At 43.7% G+C, this 18381-nt stretch overlaps 1 protein-coding gene across 1 annotated transcript in view; it reads right to left on the reverse strand.

Moving 5' to 3' along the window:
* The window catches only part of UTP25 (UTP25 small subunit processor component), a 28187-nt gene that overhangs the window by 3670 nt on the left and 6136 nt on the right, over positions 1-18381 (reverse strand). Inside the window, exons 3-9 of the mRNA XM_024208564.3 lie at positions 18116-18371; positions 17109-17315; positions 9860-9948; positions 6364-6774; positions 4455-4674; positions 2529-2731; positions 1027-1209 (exon numbers count right to left, since the gene is read on the reverse strand). Of these exons, the coding sequence (XP_024064332.2) occupies positions 1027-1209; positions 2529-2731; positions 4455-4674; positions 6364-6774; positions 9860-9948; positions 17109-17315; positions 18116-18371 (1569 nt within the window). The remainder of the gene's footprint in view (positions 1-1026; positions 1210-2528; positions 2732-4454; positions 4675-6363; positions 6775-9859; positions 9949-17108; positions 17316-18115; positions 18372-18381) is intronic.

The raw sequence follows: 18381 nt of genomic DNA on the forward strand, positions 1-18381 counted from the left end.
AATAGCAAGGTTTATAAGATTCAATACAAAACCAATCCCTAAAATTTGACCTGAAACTTTGTCACATCAGGAATCTCTGTAACAACTCTGTTTGCACAATGCCTAGCACAATGGGGTCCTTTCTTGGCTGGCTCTTAGGCACTGCCATAATAAACACATTAAATTAAAAAAAAAATCTAATAGATCAAATAAAATTACAATGGAATCTCTGGGGATAAGAATGGTCGCTTAAGGCAACAGTTTGTAGATTAAAAACTGATGTGCGTTATATGAACTATTGGCACATGCACAAACAATAAGAATTTCTATTGCTGTTTCTTCATGTTGAAGATTAACATGGCATCTTGTCAGAGGGTGGCTGGCCCTTCTAAAGGGAGATAGGTCACAGTCCACTGTGATGGCAGATTATTGGCCTCCACAATGAAGAAATTGAACTGTCACCTGACTGACAGCCAAGTGACTAAATCAGGCCTCCAGGGCCTGGCCTCTGAGGAGGCCAGAAAAACAGAGGCCCATGGATAGCCGAAGGGGCTCAGGGGATGATCTGCAGAGTGAAGCTGCAGGATGAGAGCGTCTCCTGCAGTGGTCCATAAGGAAGGGAGTTGTGGTTGAGCAGAAACTCCCAGCTGTAGGTTTAGTTTTCCTTTTGGAGAGAAGACAAAGAAGGCAGGATCAACCTTGTGTCTTCTCCAGAGGCTCAGAGAACCATCAGAGGCAATACCTCAGGGATGCGGGGCTGGGCCCAGCTTAAGATGGGGTAGAAGAACTTGTGTTTATTTTGAACTTTATGGTAATAAAACCAAACCCAAAGAAGGGCTGCCACCAGACTCATTAAAGATGCTTGGGGGGAGGGCGGGGGGGAGTAGAGGGGGGGGGAGTTAGAGTTATTGAGGAATCAAGAGGGGAAACTGAGGTAGGGTGCAGCAAAGCCACCCTGGCCACAAGAGGACACGTAGGAAGCAGCTGATCCTGTTACCCCGTTACCTACAAAATCTAAGATAGTTATCGGCCTGTCCGTGAACTCACCTGCCCTCTGTAATTGAAGCAGTTCTTATTGAAGATAGAGTTAATCTGGGGATCTTGAAGAGCACTAAACAGTAGCGTTTGACGATAATACTTTGACCAGTTATTCAGATTCAGCATGCGCACTCGTGAAAAATCTACACCATGGGACTCCAAAGGAAGGAGGTTGAGGTGGTTCATCAGGTGCTTTAAACAGAGAGAAACAGATGTATGTAACCTTAGACTACGAATGCACACTTGGCAAGTAAGTTAACTGCACTGTGAAAGCGAGTGGAAATGAACAAGTCAGCCGACAGCATAACAGACTAGCAGGCTCCCAAAACACAGCTTTCTGGATCCTGCTCACTCATCAGATGAACAGTAATTTCCTAGATTTCTTTCTACAGGACCTAATTAAAAGTCATTAGCTCCTCAGACTTTAGAAGCTTAAAGTGAGATAGATTTCAGTCTTGGTATGGTCCCAGCTCCTGATTTCTTCCCCATGTGGGGCCAGTTCCAGAAAGTCTAGACCTAATCAATAAAGCCAAAGTGGAACCCGCATAGCACTCAGTGACAGTTATGAACACAGATGGTGAATTCATCCCTGGGCAGAGGAGACAGCACCAGGCTTATGTGCCACATCAGTGAATTTCACTCAGAGAAACTTCCGGATTGGTATCAATGAATGCATTTCTGTTAATATTCAGTTTTATGCTTTTTTTCCCCTGGGACATGTTACTTAAAAAAAAGACTCTCCAAGCTCGCTTCTGAAAGCACCGTGTTAACAGTGCTTCTTAAATCTCAGGAATTTATACCTGGGCACCTTAGTAGGGTGTTTCAATTCAGCAGTCTCATGGAAATCTGCTTTGTTTTAATACAGTGAACAATGTATTTTTCTTCCTGAAAGATACGGAGCTAACATTTTAAGTAGTAATTCAAGGAGTGTTTATAAATTACCTAAATTCGGCAACTGTCGGGATGCTAACCCACCTAAGCCAAATTCCAAGGCAGGCAGAAAGCAACTTCCTTCCCAAGTTCTACACATAGTTACAATCAGATACCGTATTCTACTTTATTTTCTGACCTGAAATGTTGTATAATGTTATTGTAAGCTGTCATACAGCTGCTATGTTCCCTCCCAGAACTGGGTGAAGCAATCCCTGTTATCTTCCTCATAGGGTTGTTCCAAGATTTAATCAACAGTTGTGAACGTCTTCACAGAACTTTAGATAAAATGTGCTACAGAAATGCCAAATACAGAGACCTACAGAGTAAAAGTGCTGAGTATTACTGAAATCCAAGGAGTGTCATAGGCCTAGCAGACTTCAGCATGCATCTGTCATTCCAGGACAAGATTACTTTTATAATGGGAAAATGTTAGTGAGATGAAACATTATTAAGTGGAAGGCACGGAGAGAGAGAATGAAAATTTGACAGAGTTTATTGCTAGGGATGAATTATATCACTAGTTAGACATAGTATAGCATGTCAAACAAATAAAGTAATATGGGGTGAAAAAAACCTACCAGAATATGCTCCCAATTCTGCATTAGGTAAACATCTGCTTGATCAATTATAAGAATTTCTATCGATGAGAGGAAATCAAAGTCTCTCTTCTTCTCCCCCTCTGCCCCAATAATGGTCCTCAAGCCAAGGGGAGAGGCAATGATGATATCAGAAGAATAAAATGGTGCATATAATCGCATACTCTTTTGAAGAATAGCAACCCCTGTCCAATAAAAAACAAACAGCAGTATTTTCTTGGTATGTTTGACTTTTTGATCACTGTATTTCCTTTTCCCCCACCCCAAAGGGTCATGCAATGAAAAAACCCACAATTCCCTTTCCTTCTCCCCCCACCCCCCCAGTTTATATCCTTCTCCTTTAAATCTTGTTGTAATCATTATCTTACTCTGTCCAAGGAGGATTGCATGGAGAACCTTTAAAAATATATCAATACCATTCACAGATCCATAGGCTACTAAAACGCAACACTCGCCTCCTTCATAAAGGCAGGATGACCCATTCTGCTCTCAATTCCATCAATGCCAGCTTGGAGTAACTTTATGGACACTGGTTCTACACTAGCATGATATATCAGGCATGCTGGGCTGACCCAGGTAATGTTTCTTGTGTACAAAAATAAAGTGATGAGTTAGTTATCCAGGTCATGACTACATCATTGATGGTATTTGGGCCCACAGCTTTCTTTGCCCAAGTTAGACACTTTGGGTAGAATTCCTGACTTCATAGCAAAACTCCCACTGACTTCAACAGGGCCAGGGTTTCATCTTTTGTATGTTTTGGTTAAATAAAAATAATTTTAAAAACTCCTCACTGGAAATCAAGCCAATGAAATAAGCTACCAGAGGGCAGAAACTCACAAGACAGAGTTACAATTTAATGTAACAAAAACATTGACAAATATTCTTTTTAAATATTAAAAATAATAATGAACTAGTAGAGTTTAAAATGCATTCCCTAATCCATACTAAAAAGGATTTTAGTGCCTAGAAAACATGGTGATGGATGCCATCATAATGCTGCTGCAAGATGACAGATGACTCGCTATTCAGATGTGCATTTCTTCACAGTAGTAGGTGAACCAGACAGGTTTTTGCATGGGCTAGGATGTTGAAGAGAGTGATTTTGCTGCAGAAAGCAGTGTAACTCTCACTAAATCACAGCTATTCACTGATGAAGGGGGGCAAATGCTTACATTTCCCACGACATTATCAAATATCTTTGAAGACCAATTTATCTTTCAAGGGACAATAATTTTAAGAGCCTCTTCTTCTCTGTCGAAATAAGTTTGAACAACCACCTACTCCTCATGGCATCAAGCCACAAGCTAATTCTCTGCATACCAAGCCAGCATGAAATTTCAATTTATTAAACAGTCTTGACATTTTCTGCTCAACTAGTATTCATACTCACTGCCCATCCTTTGCATGCATGAAAACTCTGCTAGAAAACATATGCAATATAGTAGAAAATTGCTTTGCTCATTACAGAATTTCTAATTTTCCTCAGGCCATTACTGATTTAATAACTTCAGTGCAAACAAACTGCTTTAAAAACATAATCAGGAGAAACTACAGTCATTAGAGGTGGAAGAGGTCCATTATACCAAGTCCATCCTTTCTCAATTGCAATGTGGATTCCCCCCAGCTCCAATAAAAGATACATTGGGTTTTAAAATTATATTAAACTTGATCTTAACCAAGAAGCAGAAAAAGATTTCATAATGTTACTTTACCAAAAAGAATCTTGACCTGGGATGAAATTTTCAAGAGTACCTAAACTGCATTTTCAAGAGTGATTTAGGCACTTAGGAGCCTAAGTTTAATTGGAAGTCAACAGAAATTAGGCCCCTAAGTCGTTTAGGAAAACTGTATCCCTGCTCTTTAATTTTTAGAACTAAAATATTGATAAAATATTGATTTTATTACCTATCCTGAAATGGTCATCGATGTTGCCTGCAAACACAGCTTCATAATCTTCAGGTCTCTTCAGGTTGGGAGGTTTCTCATCTGGATCAGAACCAAACTCCCCTTTGAAGCGCTTTTTGTTACTTACATCTATTTGTTTTTTACTCCCTGACTCAAGGAGGCTGATGAAAATCTGCACCACCCTTAAGGCAGATTCACGGAAGGGCACTACTATCAGCACCTGTATGGACCAACACAATTACAAAAGGATAACTTCCCTCAGTAATGATGTCTTCTCTAGAGAAGAAGGGAATGCACATCACCCCATGAAGCACAAAAAATACAAAGAGGCCTGAATTTTATTTATTATTACTCATAGTACCCATTACTGTGCCATCTGGATTAAAGGAAATATAGGTCCCTTGCAAACAAATTCCAAGCTAGAGAGTTGTGCCTGAGTGATGAAAGCCTGACTGAGCAGATATGAATGGGTCCTGAAGCTGGCTCAGTGAAGTGCTTCAAAATGCACTTCCACTAAAACAGGCCTTACCTGCCGGCTTCCAAACACCTTATTGCAAGTCAGCTATAAGGGACTCAGCTGGAACTGGAAATGCAATGAGTAAATGTAGCCCCCTTTTCTGTGGGCAAAGAGGAACCGTTGGAAGTGGAACCTGTGAAGTTCTGCTGTACAATGGATGGGGCTGGATGCCCGGGTGCTTACCCCCAACCGTGGCCTGGAGCTCAGCTCTGCAAAGGGCACTCTGGTCATTAGCATGCAGGGCATGGACAAGACATGGGCCACTGGCACTAGAGGATTTGCCACTCTGAAGATCCTTCTATTCTCCCCACACCAGCTAGCAAAGCCCCGCACAAAAATGGCTGGAGTAGCCTCTACACAGCTGCTTGGACTTGGTGCTGTATTTGGATCTAAGTTTGGTTCTAGTAAAAAAACCCTCAAAATACCTAAATATTTAATATATAAATAAACTGAGAAGAAAAAAAACCCAAACCAGATGTTTTTAAAAGGTGATCAGTCCACAATGTACCGTGACCATCCAACACTGGAACTTTTAAACTAGGCCACTTACACTGCTAGTGACAAATCAGTGCAAACTGAATCCAGCTGTCCATCAATCAGTTTATGGTGGCTTAGTGACATGTTCCCTATCAAGAACATAATTTGATTGCAGGACAGCTCTAATCTGGGCCTCATCACCAATGAAAGGGAAAAGTGGCCTTATTAGAATCTGATGGGACTGGATCCCCTAGAGCCAATACAGATAGATCCCTGCTGGTTTTTAGTTGACATAGCAACAGAGTTATGTAATAATAGCAGAGGAATTTTGGTCCCAAGTTATGCTGCACCAGATACAAAGAAGTCTGAAGCAAAGCGTGACCCACAATGACAGTAGCCCTTGAGAAACAGGGGGAAGGGAGTGGGAATTCACAAGGCTTTGGCTGAAGAGTAGTGACTATACAGAACCATCTCCACTGATCCTAAGGGCAGCAAGTGATTTTCTGGGGCAGTCTGTATAGATGTTGACCTCCAACTGCAGCAACAGTGTAAGTTTTAAAGGGAGATATGGAGGCTCTTTATTTGCTAGTGTAGCAGGAATGGAATAAGAACAAGGAAGGAGACAAACATCAATCTGTTACGGCACTAGAAAAACTCTTCCAACAGAGCAGGTCTCCTGGAATTAGTCTGCCTGCAAAATGTGCAAACTGAAGTTAGCCCTTCTCCCAGACTATTTGCCCTTGCTGCTTACAGACAGCTTCAAGACAACATGATCAGCCAGTGTGAAAAGACAAAAATTGGGAACGTGTCACAAGATATAAAGAGCTAGTGGATGATGCCAGGATAAACTATTATGACAATTGCATGGCAGGGTCAATTACCCAACAAAAGATGATGCTAATGGAGTCCTCCCACCTTAGGTCTAGTGAGTCCTTGGTCCCTGAAATCATCATTATCAACTGCTGGCTTCTGATCTCTTCGTTTGGCATTATTGCTGAGAACCTGGGCATTTGCCTTCAGGACGTGATTCACTGCATGCAGACAGTAAACATGACGCACTTCTTCCCCATTCCCTAAAGCAGTTCTTTCTGGGTAGAACAAGTCCTTGTACCGATTCATAATACAAAAGAGTTCCTTTTGTAACAGGGTAAACGGGTGTTTGTTCTGTTTAGTCAGTGTGGATAAGAACTGGCTGTTCACTTTTGGCCAGGTGGATTCTAAAGTCTTGTGAAGATGAAGCCGTTTCAAATCAGCTTCTTTATCTGGCTTAAAAGTTCTCGGCTGCTGTAATGAAGAAGAAAAAACTAACTGGCCCAACGTTGGCCACTGGAAAAAAAAAGAAAGAAAAAGAAAATCAAACGTGATATTACTTAGCACCATACAGCTAAAAATATACATTGATATAGCGGTTATTTTAATAACATATATGAAACACTAGCCTCTCAAAAATGATACAAATTAAAAACCATTCTTCCTTCAACACACACAATCTCTCAGGCTTAGTCTACATTAAAAGGTTTTATTAGCAAAGCTACTTCGGTTGGGGGTGAAAAAAACCACACCCCTGACCAATGTAGCTATGCCAACAAAATCCTCTGTGTAGATATAGCTTATGCTGATGGAAGTGGATTTCCATCAACATAGCTAACTTTGCTTGGGGAGGTGGTGTTCCTATATTTGCAAGAAAACTCCTTCTGTCAGTGTAGTCTGCATGTACTATGGGGCTATGCCAACATAGCAATGCTGATATATAGTCTCCATGGTGTAAACATACCATTTATTTTCTTTACCATATGAAAAATAAGATAATTCATGTAAGCGCTTTTTTAAGATCAAGGACCAAATTCAGAGGTGATGTAAATTACATGTTAGTTGCTGTGTCTTAGAGAGTTTAACCAGGAAGCATAAGCTAGTGTGATTTACATTCTGAAAGGCCAGAAGTGATCGGTGCAATAGAGGAAGCAATTAGCAGGGGCAAGTTAAATAAGGCTCTAGCTTCTTCTAGCCTCTCACCACGTAAGTTCTCTTTGTTCTCACTTGCACCCAATTTACCAATGTACATCATGTATCAGTTTACATATCACCTCTGTATTTGTTCAATGTCTTTACCTATGGCCACCCTTCAACAAATAAAATCATGGCCTACTGTAAGATTCCCATTAAACATCAGACTCCAGCCTAAATGAGGGTAAGCCAATGTATCAGGTGGATAAAAATACATGATTTAAAGAAACAAAGAAAGAAATTACATTTTTAATGCAAATTAAGTAATTTTTCTGTATAAGAAATCTATTTGAAATGATGACAATTTATGTTACAACCTAAATTTACTATAATCTATTAAAATAATTTAAATTAAAGAAAAAATAATATTCAAGCAGTACATTTTTGTTGCCAAAGTTTAAAAGACATTGATCTGGTGATCCTGTCCAAGCACCTGAACGACAGTTTGACAAAATGTTCAGTCCAATTTTTGACTGCAGTAGCCTCTTCTGCAAGTGCAGAGAGAATATTTTCTTTATTTCAGTTTATTAAGCTAGAAAAAGCAGAATATGAATAAAAAATAAGGTGTGAATGGCGATTAATTCTAAAGTTGTGAAGGATATGGTGACCAGAAATAGTCAGTTCAATTCATTAACTACAGATATACTTCTTTTGTTTACTAATCAGGTAGTGTAAAATGCAAAACATGTTTTGATAAACTTAGTTTTTTTAATTTATGCATCCAGAACTTTTAAGGTAGTTTTAATTACTTAACTAATAAAAAACAATTTTAAAATACTGTTTTGTAGATTTTTAAACTAAATTCCAATGCAACTTGAAACAAATCATGAATAAAAAAATTAATCTACTGAATAAGAAATTCATCATTCACCACTTTCTAACATAATAAAAATGAAAAAATTAAGAATCTATTCAGATATGTTAAGCTATGTAATTGCTTAAATAAATGTGTATAGATAGAGTATATTCTTTTACTACCAAAAAAAGGTATCAAATTATACCAATTCATGAGAATCAATGCAAAACAAGATTAAAATTGATTATTCAAACCAAGATTTCTTGCTTGTTGATTAAAATCAGTGATTTAAAAATCAATCTACCTCATGTTGAATAACTGTGTGTGTGTGTGTACATATATAGATAGATAGATAGAGATAGATATAGATATAGATATAGATAGATAGATATAGATAGATAGATATAGATATTACATTACATCACCATGAAAACAGGGTTTTTTTTTTTTAATATATATATATTAAAAAAAACTGTTTTCGTGGTGATGTAATCTACATGCCACTAGAAGCAGCATGTCATGGAAATGAGTAATAGGATACAGTAGTCCTATGACATGAATATCAAGATGTATCTCATGTGGTTCATTTTAGGACTAGTAGTTAGTCACTACTAGGAGTACAAAACTAATGTAAATTGTTGAGCAAGATGACAAATGAGACGGACCATCAATTTAAAATCTAAAATAGATTGCATACCCGTCTAGGCAAGCACTGTATCGATGGAAAGTATCTAGCACATTTTGAACGCTATGGCAATCCAAGTAATAAAAAATGATATTCATTTCCTAAAAGTATTTTCCAACTATCCAGCTTTGATTCCTATTCATTACCAGGTTTTCTAAAACTACTGGGAGGACAGAGTTGACAGCTGCAGGTTACCTCTTGGATAATTTATCCAAGATGTTACATGTGCTGGGCATCTTTAACTCTCCCCCTGCCCACCCCACCCCCATCCCGAGAACAGAACCCTTAGTGACAAATGACTGTATTTGAACAAGTAGATCGAAGAGCAGATCTATTAAGTGTGGCTCGTTGGTGTAGGGTAGGAGTCTTGCTTTAGATACAAGAGATCCTAGATTCAAATCCTGAACAAGTCCAAGTTTTCAGGAGGTCAGACTAGATGGTGCCTTCTGGTCTTAAATCTATGAAGTAACATCAAGGTGTCTGACTGGATGAATGATCCCTGTGGTAACAACAAGTGTTCAGGTGCCCAGCATATCACAGGAGGTGCTTGCCTCCTCTCAGAATCAGGCCTTGCGGGACTAATCCTACCAAAAATCAACAACAAAATATCTACTAATTTCAATAGTGCAGATTAGACCATAAGGGCCAGATCCTCAGTGGCTCCCATTTACTCCAGTTGAAGGTCTAAGCTTAAATTTCGACTCCAGCTTTGAACGAGGCAAAAAGAAAACTCTAAACAACAATGCAGTCTGACTGAATGTTGACAAGAGTTCCAACAGTAATAAGTATTCAGAATCTATTTCAGTACAGATACTGGAATTTTGGAATAGTAAAGCATACAAAAGGACTAATGTAAGCTAAACATCAACTTCATTTAATGCAGGCACTTTTATAAGCTCATGATAGGGAAACAAACACATCATTACCTTCAGCTGAATTGTATTTTTAGAACGTGCTGAAATGTTTCCTATTTCTTTTTCTTCCAGTTCTTTGTTCATATGTTGCTTAAATGGATCTATTTAAAAAACAAAAGCTATTCTTATTAAAACTGGAATCAAATTTCTGAACTGATTTGCAAGTTGAGTCATACATGATTTTTGAACCAGGTAACTCAGTTGCTAAAGCAAATGATTTTACAGCACTTGGAGGGAAGAGACATTTCACTTCTACAGAATGTCTAATACTCTGTATATGAACAAAACATAAAAAAATAGCACCACGCTGGAAACCCTGGAGCTTCAAATGCAAGACACGTGTGAAGAGGACATTACTGTTGCACATCACTTTGTATCTCACATCTTGCAAGAAAAATAATGAGCCCATTTTCTTTTTCATAGAAAGCTCTGCCTGGGATAGGGTGCTTTTGATCAATTATGTCAATACCGTTCTAGTTATGGGAGAAAAACTTTCTGAAATAGAATTTTTGTATTTGCTTAATTTCCCTAAAAGGTGGTGAAGACCGATTAGTCTAATCTCTCCCACACTCCCAAACTGCTTCTGAAATCTTTAAAGGCCTGATTTTCAATTAATTTAGGCAAGTAATTGCAAAAGCAGGTCAGGTAGCTGTCTATACACTACAGCATGTACAATCATAGGCATAGCTTTTTGAAAATCAGGCCCTGATAATAATTGCATCACATGGGACTGCTCATTTCATAAGGAAAAATGCCTACTAGAGAGAATCTTAGGCCTGGTCTACACTAGGCTTTTATGTCGAATTTAGCGCCGTTATATCGAATTAACCCTGCACCCGTCCACACCAGGAAGCCATTTAGTTCGACATAGAGCTCTCTTTAAATCGATTTCTGTAATCCTCCCCAACGAGAGGAGTAGCGCTAAATTCGAAATGGCCATATCGAATTAGGCTAGGTGTGGATGGAAATCGACGCTAATAGCTCCGGGAGCTATCCCACAGTGCACCACTCTGTTGACGCTCTGGACAGCAGTCCGAGCTCGGATGCTCTGACCAGCCACACCCCGGGAAAATTTGAATTCCTTTTCCTGTCTGGGCAGTTTGAAGCGCAGTTTCTGTTTGGACACCGTGGCGAGCTCAGCAGCAGTGGCAGCAGTGGCAACGATGCAGAGCTCTCCAGCAGAGATGGCCGTGCAATCCAATAGAAAGAGGGCCCCAGCATGGACGGATCGGGAAGTCTTGGATCTCATCGCTGTGTGGGGAGATGAGTCCGTGCTTTCCGAGCTGCGCTCCAAAAGACGGAATGCAAAGACCTATGAGAAGATCTCTAAAGCCATGGCAGAGAGAGGCTACAGCCGGGATGCAACGCAGTGCCGCGTGAAAATCAAGGAGCTGAGACAAGGCTACCAGAAGACCAAAGAGGCAAACGGACGCTCTGGATCCCAGCCCCACACATCCCGTTTCTACGAGGCACTGCATTCCATCCTAGGTGCGGCCGCCACCACTACCCCACCCCTGACCGTGGACTCTGAGGATGGGATATTGTCCGCGGCCGGTTCCTCAGCGGACGGGGAAGAGGAGGAAGGAGATGAGGAGGACGAGGCAGTCGACAGCGCTGGCACCGCTGATTTCCCCGACAGCCAGGAGCTCTTCATCACCCTGACAGAGATCCCCTACCAACCGTCCCCCGCCGTTACCCCAGACACAGATTCAGGGGAAGGATCAAGCAGTAAGTGTTTTAAATATCTAAACATTTATTTACAACATAACTGGCATATTTAAAATATTAACAGTAGCTAAAGTGCTTTAAAACATGTAAACATTTATTTGCAACAAAACAGGAAGATTGAAAATATTAACAGTGGGTAAAGTGCTTCAAAACATGTAAACAGGAAAGTCAAACAAAAGGGGAATCAGTGCAAAGTGTGTCATGATTAGTCTGTCTTTGGGCGCCTCAATATATAGTCCGAACCATTTTCAAAAAATTGCACAATGTCCGCTTCATGATTATAGTGCCCAAAACCCTGCAGTCATTTGTCCCTCCAAGGGCACCTAAGCCAAGAACTGGTCAATGTAACCGGGGATAGAGGCGACATCCTCCGGGGAGAACTCCTCATACACCTCCTGCAGGTGTTTTTCCAGCCTCATCAGCAGGTTCCTGGGCAGGGAGAGCTTATTAGGCCCCCCGTGGTAGGACACGTTTCCCTGCCACAACGCCAGCAGGTACTCCGGGATCATGGCCTTGCAGAGCAGCGCAGCAAATGGCCCCGGTTTCTGCAGGCTGTCCCGGAGCATCTTCTCCTTCTGGCTCTCCGAGACCTTCAGGAGGGTGATGTCTGGCATGACTCCCTGCTGTGAATTAGGTAGGGGAAAGTTAGTATTGGGACTGCTTGCCCGTCCCTTTACAGAACTGCAACCGCCGGTTTACAGCCACGCGGTTTATAGCCGCGAGGGGGTGGGACAGGGCCAGAGTTCATGCTTGCAGGATTGCTGCCAGCAGAGACTCGCATTGCTTTCTATGTGAAAGGAGGCCAGTGCCACTCTTAAAGTTTTAAGCGGCCACAAGTCTACGGCTTACCATGTTTGCCAGCTAGACAAAGTCCAGTGTCCAGCCCTGGTCCTCAGCTCGCCACAGCAAGACCGCAGGCACGGTAGGCGAGGGCCGAAAATTCGACCTTGTCCTCAGTGCGCGTGTGATAGGTGCTCTGCATGGTCTTGTTCACAGAGAAAGACTATGTTCTCTGTTCACAGATACATTGCTCTGTCTCAGGAATTCACTCCCTTTTTCCAATTCCCACAGCCACATCTGCCCAGAGGCTAGCGCACATTAGGAGGAGGAAGAAGAGGACACGGGAAGACATGTTTGCTGAACTAATGGCATGCTCCCGAGCACAGGCAGCCCAGCAGACACAGTGGAGGGAGAACTTGTCCCAAATGCACCGGGCAAACATTGAACGGGAGGAGAGGTGGCGACAGGAGGACAGGCAGGCTACTCAAACGCTGCTTGGACTAATGAGGGAGCAAACGGACACGCTCCGCCACCTTGTGGATGTTCTGCAGGACCGGAGGCAGGAGGAGAGAGCCCCGCTGCAGTCTCTCTGTAACTGCCCTGCCCCGCCACCAAGTCCCATACCCCCCTCACCCAAAGTCCAAACACGGAGGGGTGGAAGGGGCCGTGAAAAATTTCACTCCACCCCTGCGGACTGCTCTACCACTAGAAGGCTCTCATTCCCCAAAATTTGAAAAGTCCTTTCCTACCCGCCTCACACAAGACCCCGTCCAAGTTTCACCCCCCCGTTCCATGTGCGGTTGTTAATAAAGAATACGTTTCTGTTCATTTCTGTTTCCATCCTCTTCTTTTGGAGGGGAGTCTGTCTGAAGGGGGGGGGAAGGGGCTTGGTCATTGGACAGGACAGTCACCTTTAGCAGGGGGCAGGTGCAGCAGCAGGGCACATATACAGTGCAGTGACTAGTTATCCTGGTCAGTCTGGGAGGTGGTTTTCATGTTTTGTGTGGTGGGGGTGGTGGTGTTGCTCTGTGACTTGGTGGCGGGGGAGGGCAGTTACAGATCTTATGCAGCGGTCCTTACCCTGCATCACAGAGCCGTGCAGCAGGGGATCTGTAACCCTCCTCCCCCTGCAAGACAGTCACATAGCCGACACATACACGCAGTCCCGGCCAGGAGGGCTGGCAGGCTCCGTTGAAACAACCAGTCCACCACCGCGGAGCCTGTCATTCCGGGAGTTTAGAAGCATCATTTGCATCACAACCCTAAACCCGCCCCCCGCCACAGTCTGCGTCCCAGGTTTAAAACATTCCCGCGAAAACAGTAATAAAGACAACGGTGTCCATTAACAAAACAGAACAGATTTTATTTTTTGGGAAGGGGGTGAAGGGGGTATGTGATTGGAGAGGATAGTCGACGGCAACTGGGTAAAGAAACGGGGGCAAGTTCTGCCTCTGGGTCCACAAACTTAAAAGTCACTGGGTACCCTGCTCAGCCTTGAAACTGGCTTTCAAAGCCTCCCGGATGCACAGCGCGTCCCGCTGGGCTCTTCTAATCGCCCGGCTGTCTGGCTGGGCGTAATCAGCAGCCAGGCTATTTGCCTCAACCTCCCACCCCGCCATAAAGGTCTCCCCCTTGCTCTCACACAGATTGTGGAGCACACAGCAAGCTGCAATAACGATGGGGATATTGGTTTCGCTGAGATCACAGCGAGTGAGTAAGCTTCTCCATCTCCCCTTGAGACGGCCAAAAGCACACTCCACCACCATTCTGCACTTGCTCAGCCGGTAGTTGAACAGTTCTTTTTCTGTGTCCAGGGCGCCAGTATAGGGCTTCATGAGCCAGGGCATTAGCGGGTAGGCTGGGTCCCCGAGGATCACTGTAGGCATCTCCACATCCCCAACAGTTATCTTGTGGTCCGGGAAGTAAATACCTTCCTGCAGCCGTCTAAACAGACCAGAGTTCCTGAACACGCGAGCGTCATGAACCTTGCCCGGCCATCCGACGTAGATGTTTGTAAACCGTCCCCGATGGTCCACCAGTGCTTGCAGCACCATTGAAAAGTAGCCCTTTCGGTTGATGTACTGGCTGGCCTGGTGGCCCGGTCCCAGGATAGGGATGTGAGTCCCATCTATAGCCCCACCGCAGTTTGGGAATCCCATCGCGGCGAAGCCATCTATGATGGCCTGCGCGTTTCCCAGGGTCACTACCTTTGACAGCAGTACCTTGACGATTGCCTTGGCTACTTGCAGGACAACAACCCCCACGGTAGATTTGCCCACGCCAAAGTGGTTCGCGACTGACCGGTAGCTGTCCGGCGTTGCAAGCTTCCAGAGGGCTATGGCCACTCGCTTCTGGACAGTCAGGGCTGCTCGCATGCGGGTGTCCTTGCGCTTCAGGGCAGGGGACAGCAAGTCACAAAGTTCCAGGAAAGTCCCCTTCCGCATGCGAAAGTTTCGCAGCCACTGGGATTCATCCCAGACCTGAAGCACTATGCGGTCCCACCAGTCCGTGCTTGTTTCCCGGGCCCAGAATCGCCGTTCAACAAAATCCACATGCCCCATTGCCACCGTGATGTCCTGGGCGCTGGGGCTCGTGGTTTCTTACAGCTCTGTGCTACTCTCCGACTTCAGGCCCTCACGGCGGTGCCGTAGCCTCCTCGCCTGATTTCTCTGCATCTGCCTCAGGGAAAGGTGTATGATAAGCTGCGAGGCGTTGAGAACGGCCACAACTGCAGCGATGGTCGCAGCGGGATCCATGATCGCAGTGCTGTGGCGTCCGCGCTGTCACTGATCTAAAAGTGCGCGAACTGATTTCCCGCCGGCGCTTTCAGGGAGGGAGGGAGGGCGGTAGTGACTGACGGATGACGACAGTTACCCAAAAGCACCCTCGCCACATTTTTTTACCCAGAAGGCATTGGGGGCTCGACCCAGAATTCCAATGGGCAGCGGGGACTGCGGGAACTGTGGGATAGCTGCCCACAGTGCACTGCTTCCAATGTCGACGCTTTCCCTGGTAGTGTGGACTGACAAAGTCGAATTACTGTCCTTAGTGTGGACACACACGTTCGACTTTCTAATATCGATTGCACATATTCGATTTAACTAAAATCGAACTACTCTCGTAGTGTAGACATACCCTTAGTGCCAATGTCTTGAGGTTATCCAGCGCTCAAAACTCATGGGGTTTTCTAAATTGTGGCAGTGCTGTGCATATCTTCCCAGCAATGCAACTGAAGAGGATATTACTTTAAAGTAAGACAGCCTCTCTGATTTGTTACTGTTTATACTGGTTCCAGCATTGGTTGGCCCAGAGAAAGTGAATGATTACCACCATTTTCAGAAAGTCACTGCTGGATAAGGACAGAAATTTGCTCCCTGACTGATGTACCCATATCTGTTGTTCTAGAGGACCCAGTTTCGCCTCTTTTACCACAAGCTGAAAAGCAGCTTCCAGTCCACAATGTCACAAAGAAAAGAAACATTGTTTATAGGCTGAACAATGCCACTGTGCTGAGTATGAATTTGAAAAGCTGATAGTTCCTATTAAAATGCAATGCCCACAACATAAGCAATATTCCCCAGGGTAACAAGAATGAACAGTTTTTTCCCATCGCGTGGCCCTTTGATGCATCCACCCTAATGCAGCAATAACCAAATTGCATCCCAGATTTAATATCAGCTGCTGTTGTAAGCCGACAAGCCAGTGTCACCAGGGATGCTGCAAATATAATTTCTCTCTTTTAAATTATGCCATCTAATATCAAAACCACATAGCATGAAACATGAACAGAAATTCTGCAAATGCCAACGTGCAGTATGTTACTTTATCACGGAAAGGCCATACACATCACTGCACACCGTTATTTGTATTTCGCACGGCACTGTGATTCAAACACTGGAGTTTGGGTGGCACATCCCAGTTTGATTTAACGTTTAGGGAGAGATTCTCAGCTGTATCACTAACAAGCACAGCACAGAACTCACAGATGTGAAGGCTTTGGTGTCTTTAAGCCACCTTTGTGCATTACCATTCCTGGGCTGCAGAGCCCCTGTCATAACTTAGCCAGTACAAACAGCACATCTAAGTTACAGCAGCCTCCTAGGGTTCGCCTATGGGCTGCAGCACTGCCCAGAATCCCCAGAGTACACTCCTGGCACGTCTGTTACCCCAGAGCTTGTGAGGGGTTGCTCAGAAGTCAGCCTTATGGCTGTCTTCTGACGTGCTTGTGCCAAGTGAATCCTCCTCCAGCTAGATACAGGGCTTTTAGGGCACTTTACACCACTCTGGCCCTTTTTCTTGGTGTAGAGGGGCCACAGCGGGAGTAAGAATCTCAGCCGCTGTTTCTTGAAATTTAGAAGTTGAGTACAGACAGCGTCTATGTTCTTAAACTTCAGTCTCGTTTTGTTTTGCTTAGCTTGGGAGATGGACTTTTCATTCATAGTATGTGTGTGGGTAAATTCAAGACCCTGTTCTCTCCTTCCAGGAGTCACAATCACATCATTGTTAATGGGAGAATAAATAGATTCCCGAATCTGAAGACCATTTATCTATCCACATTATCAGGTAAGCTTACATAGACACAACTGGCTTACAAGTCCTCATAACAGGAACGTAACATAAGAATTCAAAGGCTAGACAGCATGCCTTTAGGAGTTTGCAGTCTTGCCGCGTGTGGCTATTGTAAACAAGTGTAAACTGTCAAACTACAGGAGCCGTGCTAGAGAGAGCTCACTACACAAATAGTGTATTTTACCTTCTGAAACCATGACAGAAGAGCTACTCTCCCTCTCATCTGCATTGTAATCACCACTCTCCTCGTCCATGAAATTGGTTTCCAGGCTAAATTCAGATTCATGTTTCACATCGGTGAACTCTTCACTTGCTCCATGTTTTGGGTCACTAGAGGTATCTGCTCCATCGGCTTGCTCCTGGCCAAGCATCTGCTTTGCTGTGTCTTTAGCTGTGAATTATTGAAGAGAGAAATGGATTATGTTCTCTGAAAAGAGTCAGTCTACATGGACACCTGACTCTTGCTGGTTAGCTTCCAGGTATTATTTTAGCTACTGGTTATTTTTCCCAATATTCTATCCAAAAACAGAACCGGTTTGTGTTTTACAGTAACAAAGGTTCATATGCCAAATGCTGCATAATGGTCACTGATGCCCAAGGGATTATTTTAAACAATATATTTGCAGATAGGGGTTTTAGCTGCCAAACAACAATGCTGTTTTAAATAGCTACAATTTTGTAAAGCTGCCACCTCTTTACTAGAATTCTTCACTAACCAACCTTGCAAATGAGGCTCTCTCCTTGTAAAGAAGGTTTCCTTCCATTTCAAATATTTTCTCCTCTAGAGGCAAATCCTGCCCTCTCCTCTGTGGCAGAAGCAGAACTAGGTGCGGAGGAGGGGAATGGCCTGTGCCTGCTGTGCAGGTGAGGAACATCCTCTGTGTGTCTTGGCAGAGTCCTGCTCCGTGAAGGTTCCAAGGGCTGGTGTATCTACTGCTACATAGATCCATTAGCCACTACCTCTTCAGCATAGAGTTGCAGGAGCCATGGAAGCTACTACTGCCTCAGGGCCAGAGCAGCAAAAAACAAAAACAGCCCCCCCCCCCCCCCCCCCCCCCCCCCCCCCCCCCAACAGAAACCCAGCGCGCAGTGCAGCCACTCTTGGATACAGAGGCTTTAATGAGTATCGTGGTTTGTTTATACCTGCCGATTCAGCCATTGTTACCCATACATTAGACAAACAAAAACTACCTTCTTCCTGGTCCTGCACATCATTCTCATCTTCTTCACCAACTGTATGATCTCCATCTTCACCCTCCTGAGACTCTTCACTGCCTGTTTCTTCCTCATCACTTTCATCACCTTCTTCAGACTCATTTTCGTCATCTTCTTCATTGTTGGCATCTGGAATAGTCTTGAATGTGGCCAGTAGCTTGTGATACACGGAGACCTGCTCTGGTTCACTCTCTCCATCACTTTCTGCACTTGAGTGCTCGGAATTCTCAGACTGAATGTGA

This window comes from Terrapene carolina, unplaced genomic scaffold (assembly GCF_002925995.2).
Source record: "Terrapene carolina triunguis isolate 2854851 unplaced genomic scaffold, T_m_triunguis-2.0 Scaffold120, whole genome shotgun sequence".
Taxonomy (NCBI): Eukaryota; Metazoa; Chordata; order Testudines; family Emydidae; genus Terrapene; species Terrapene triunguis.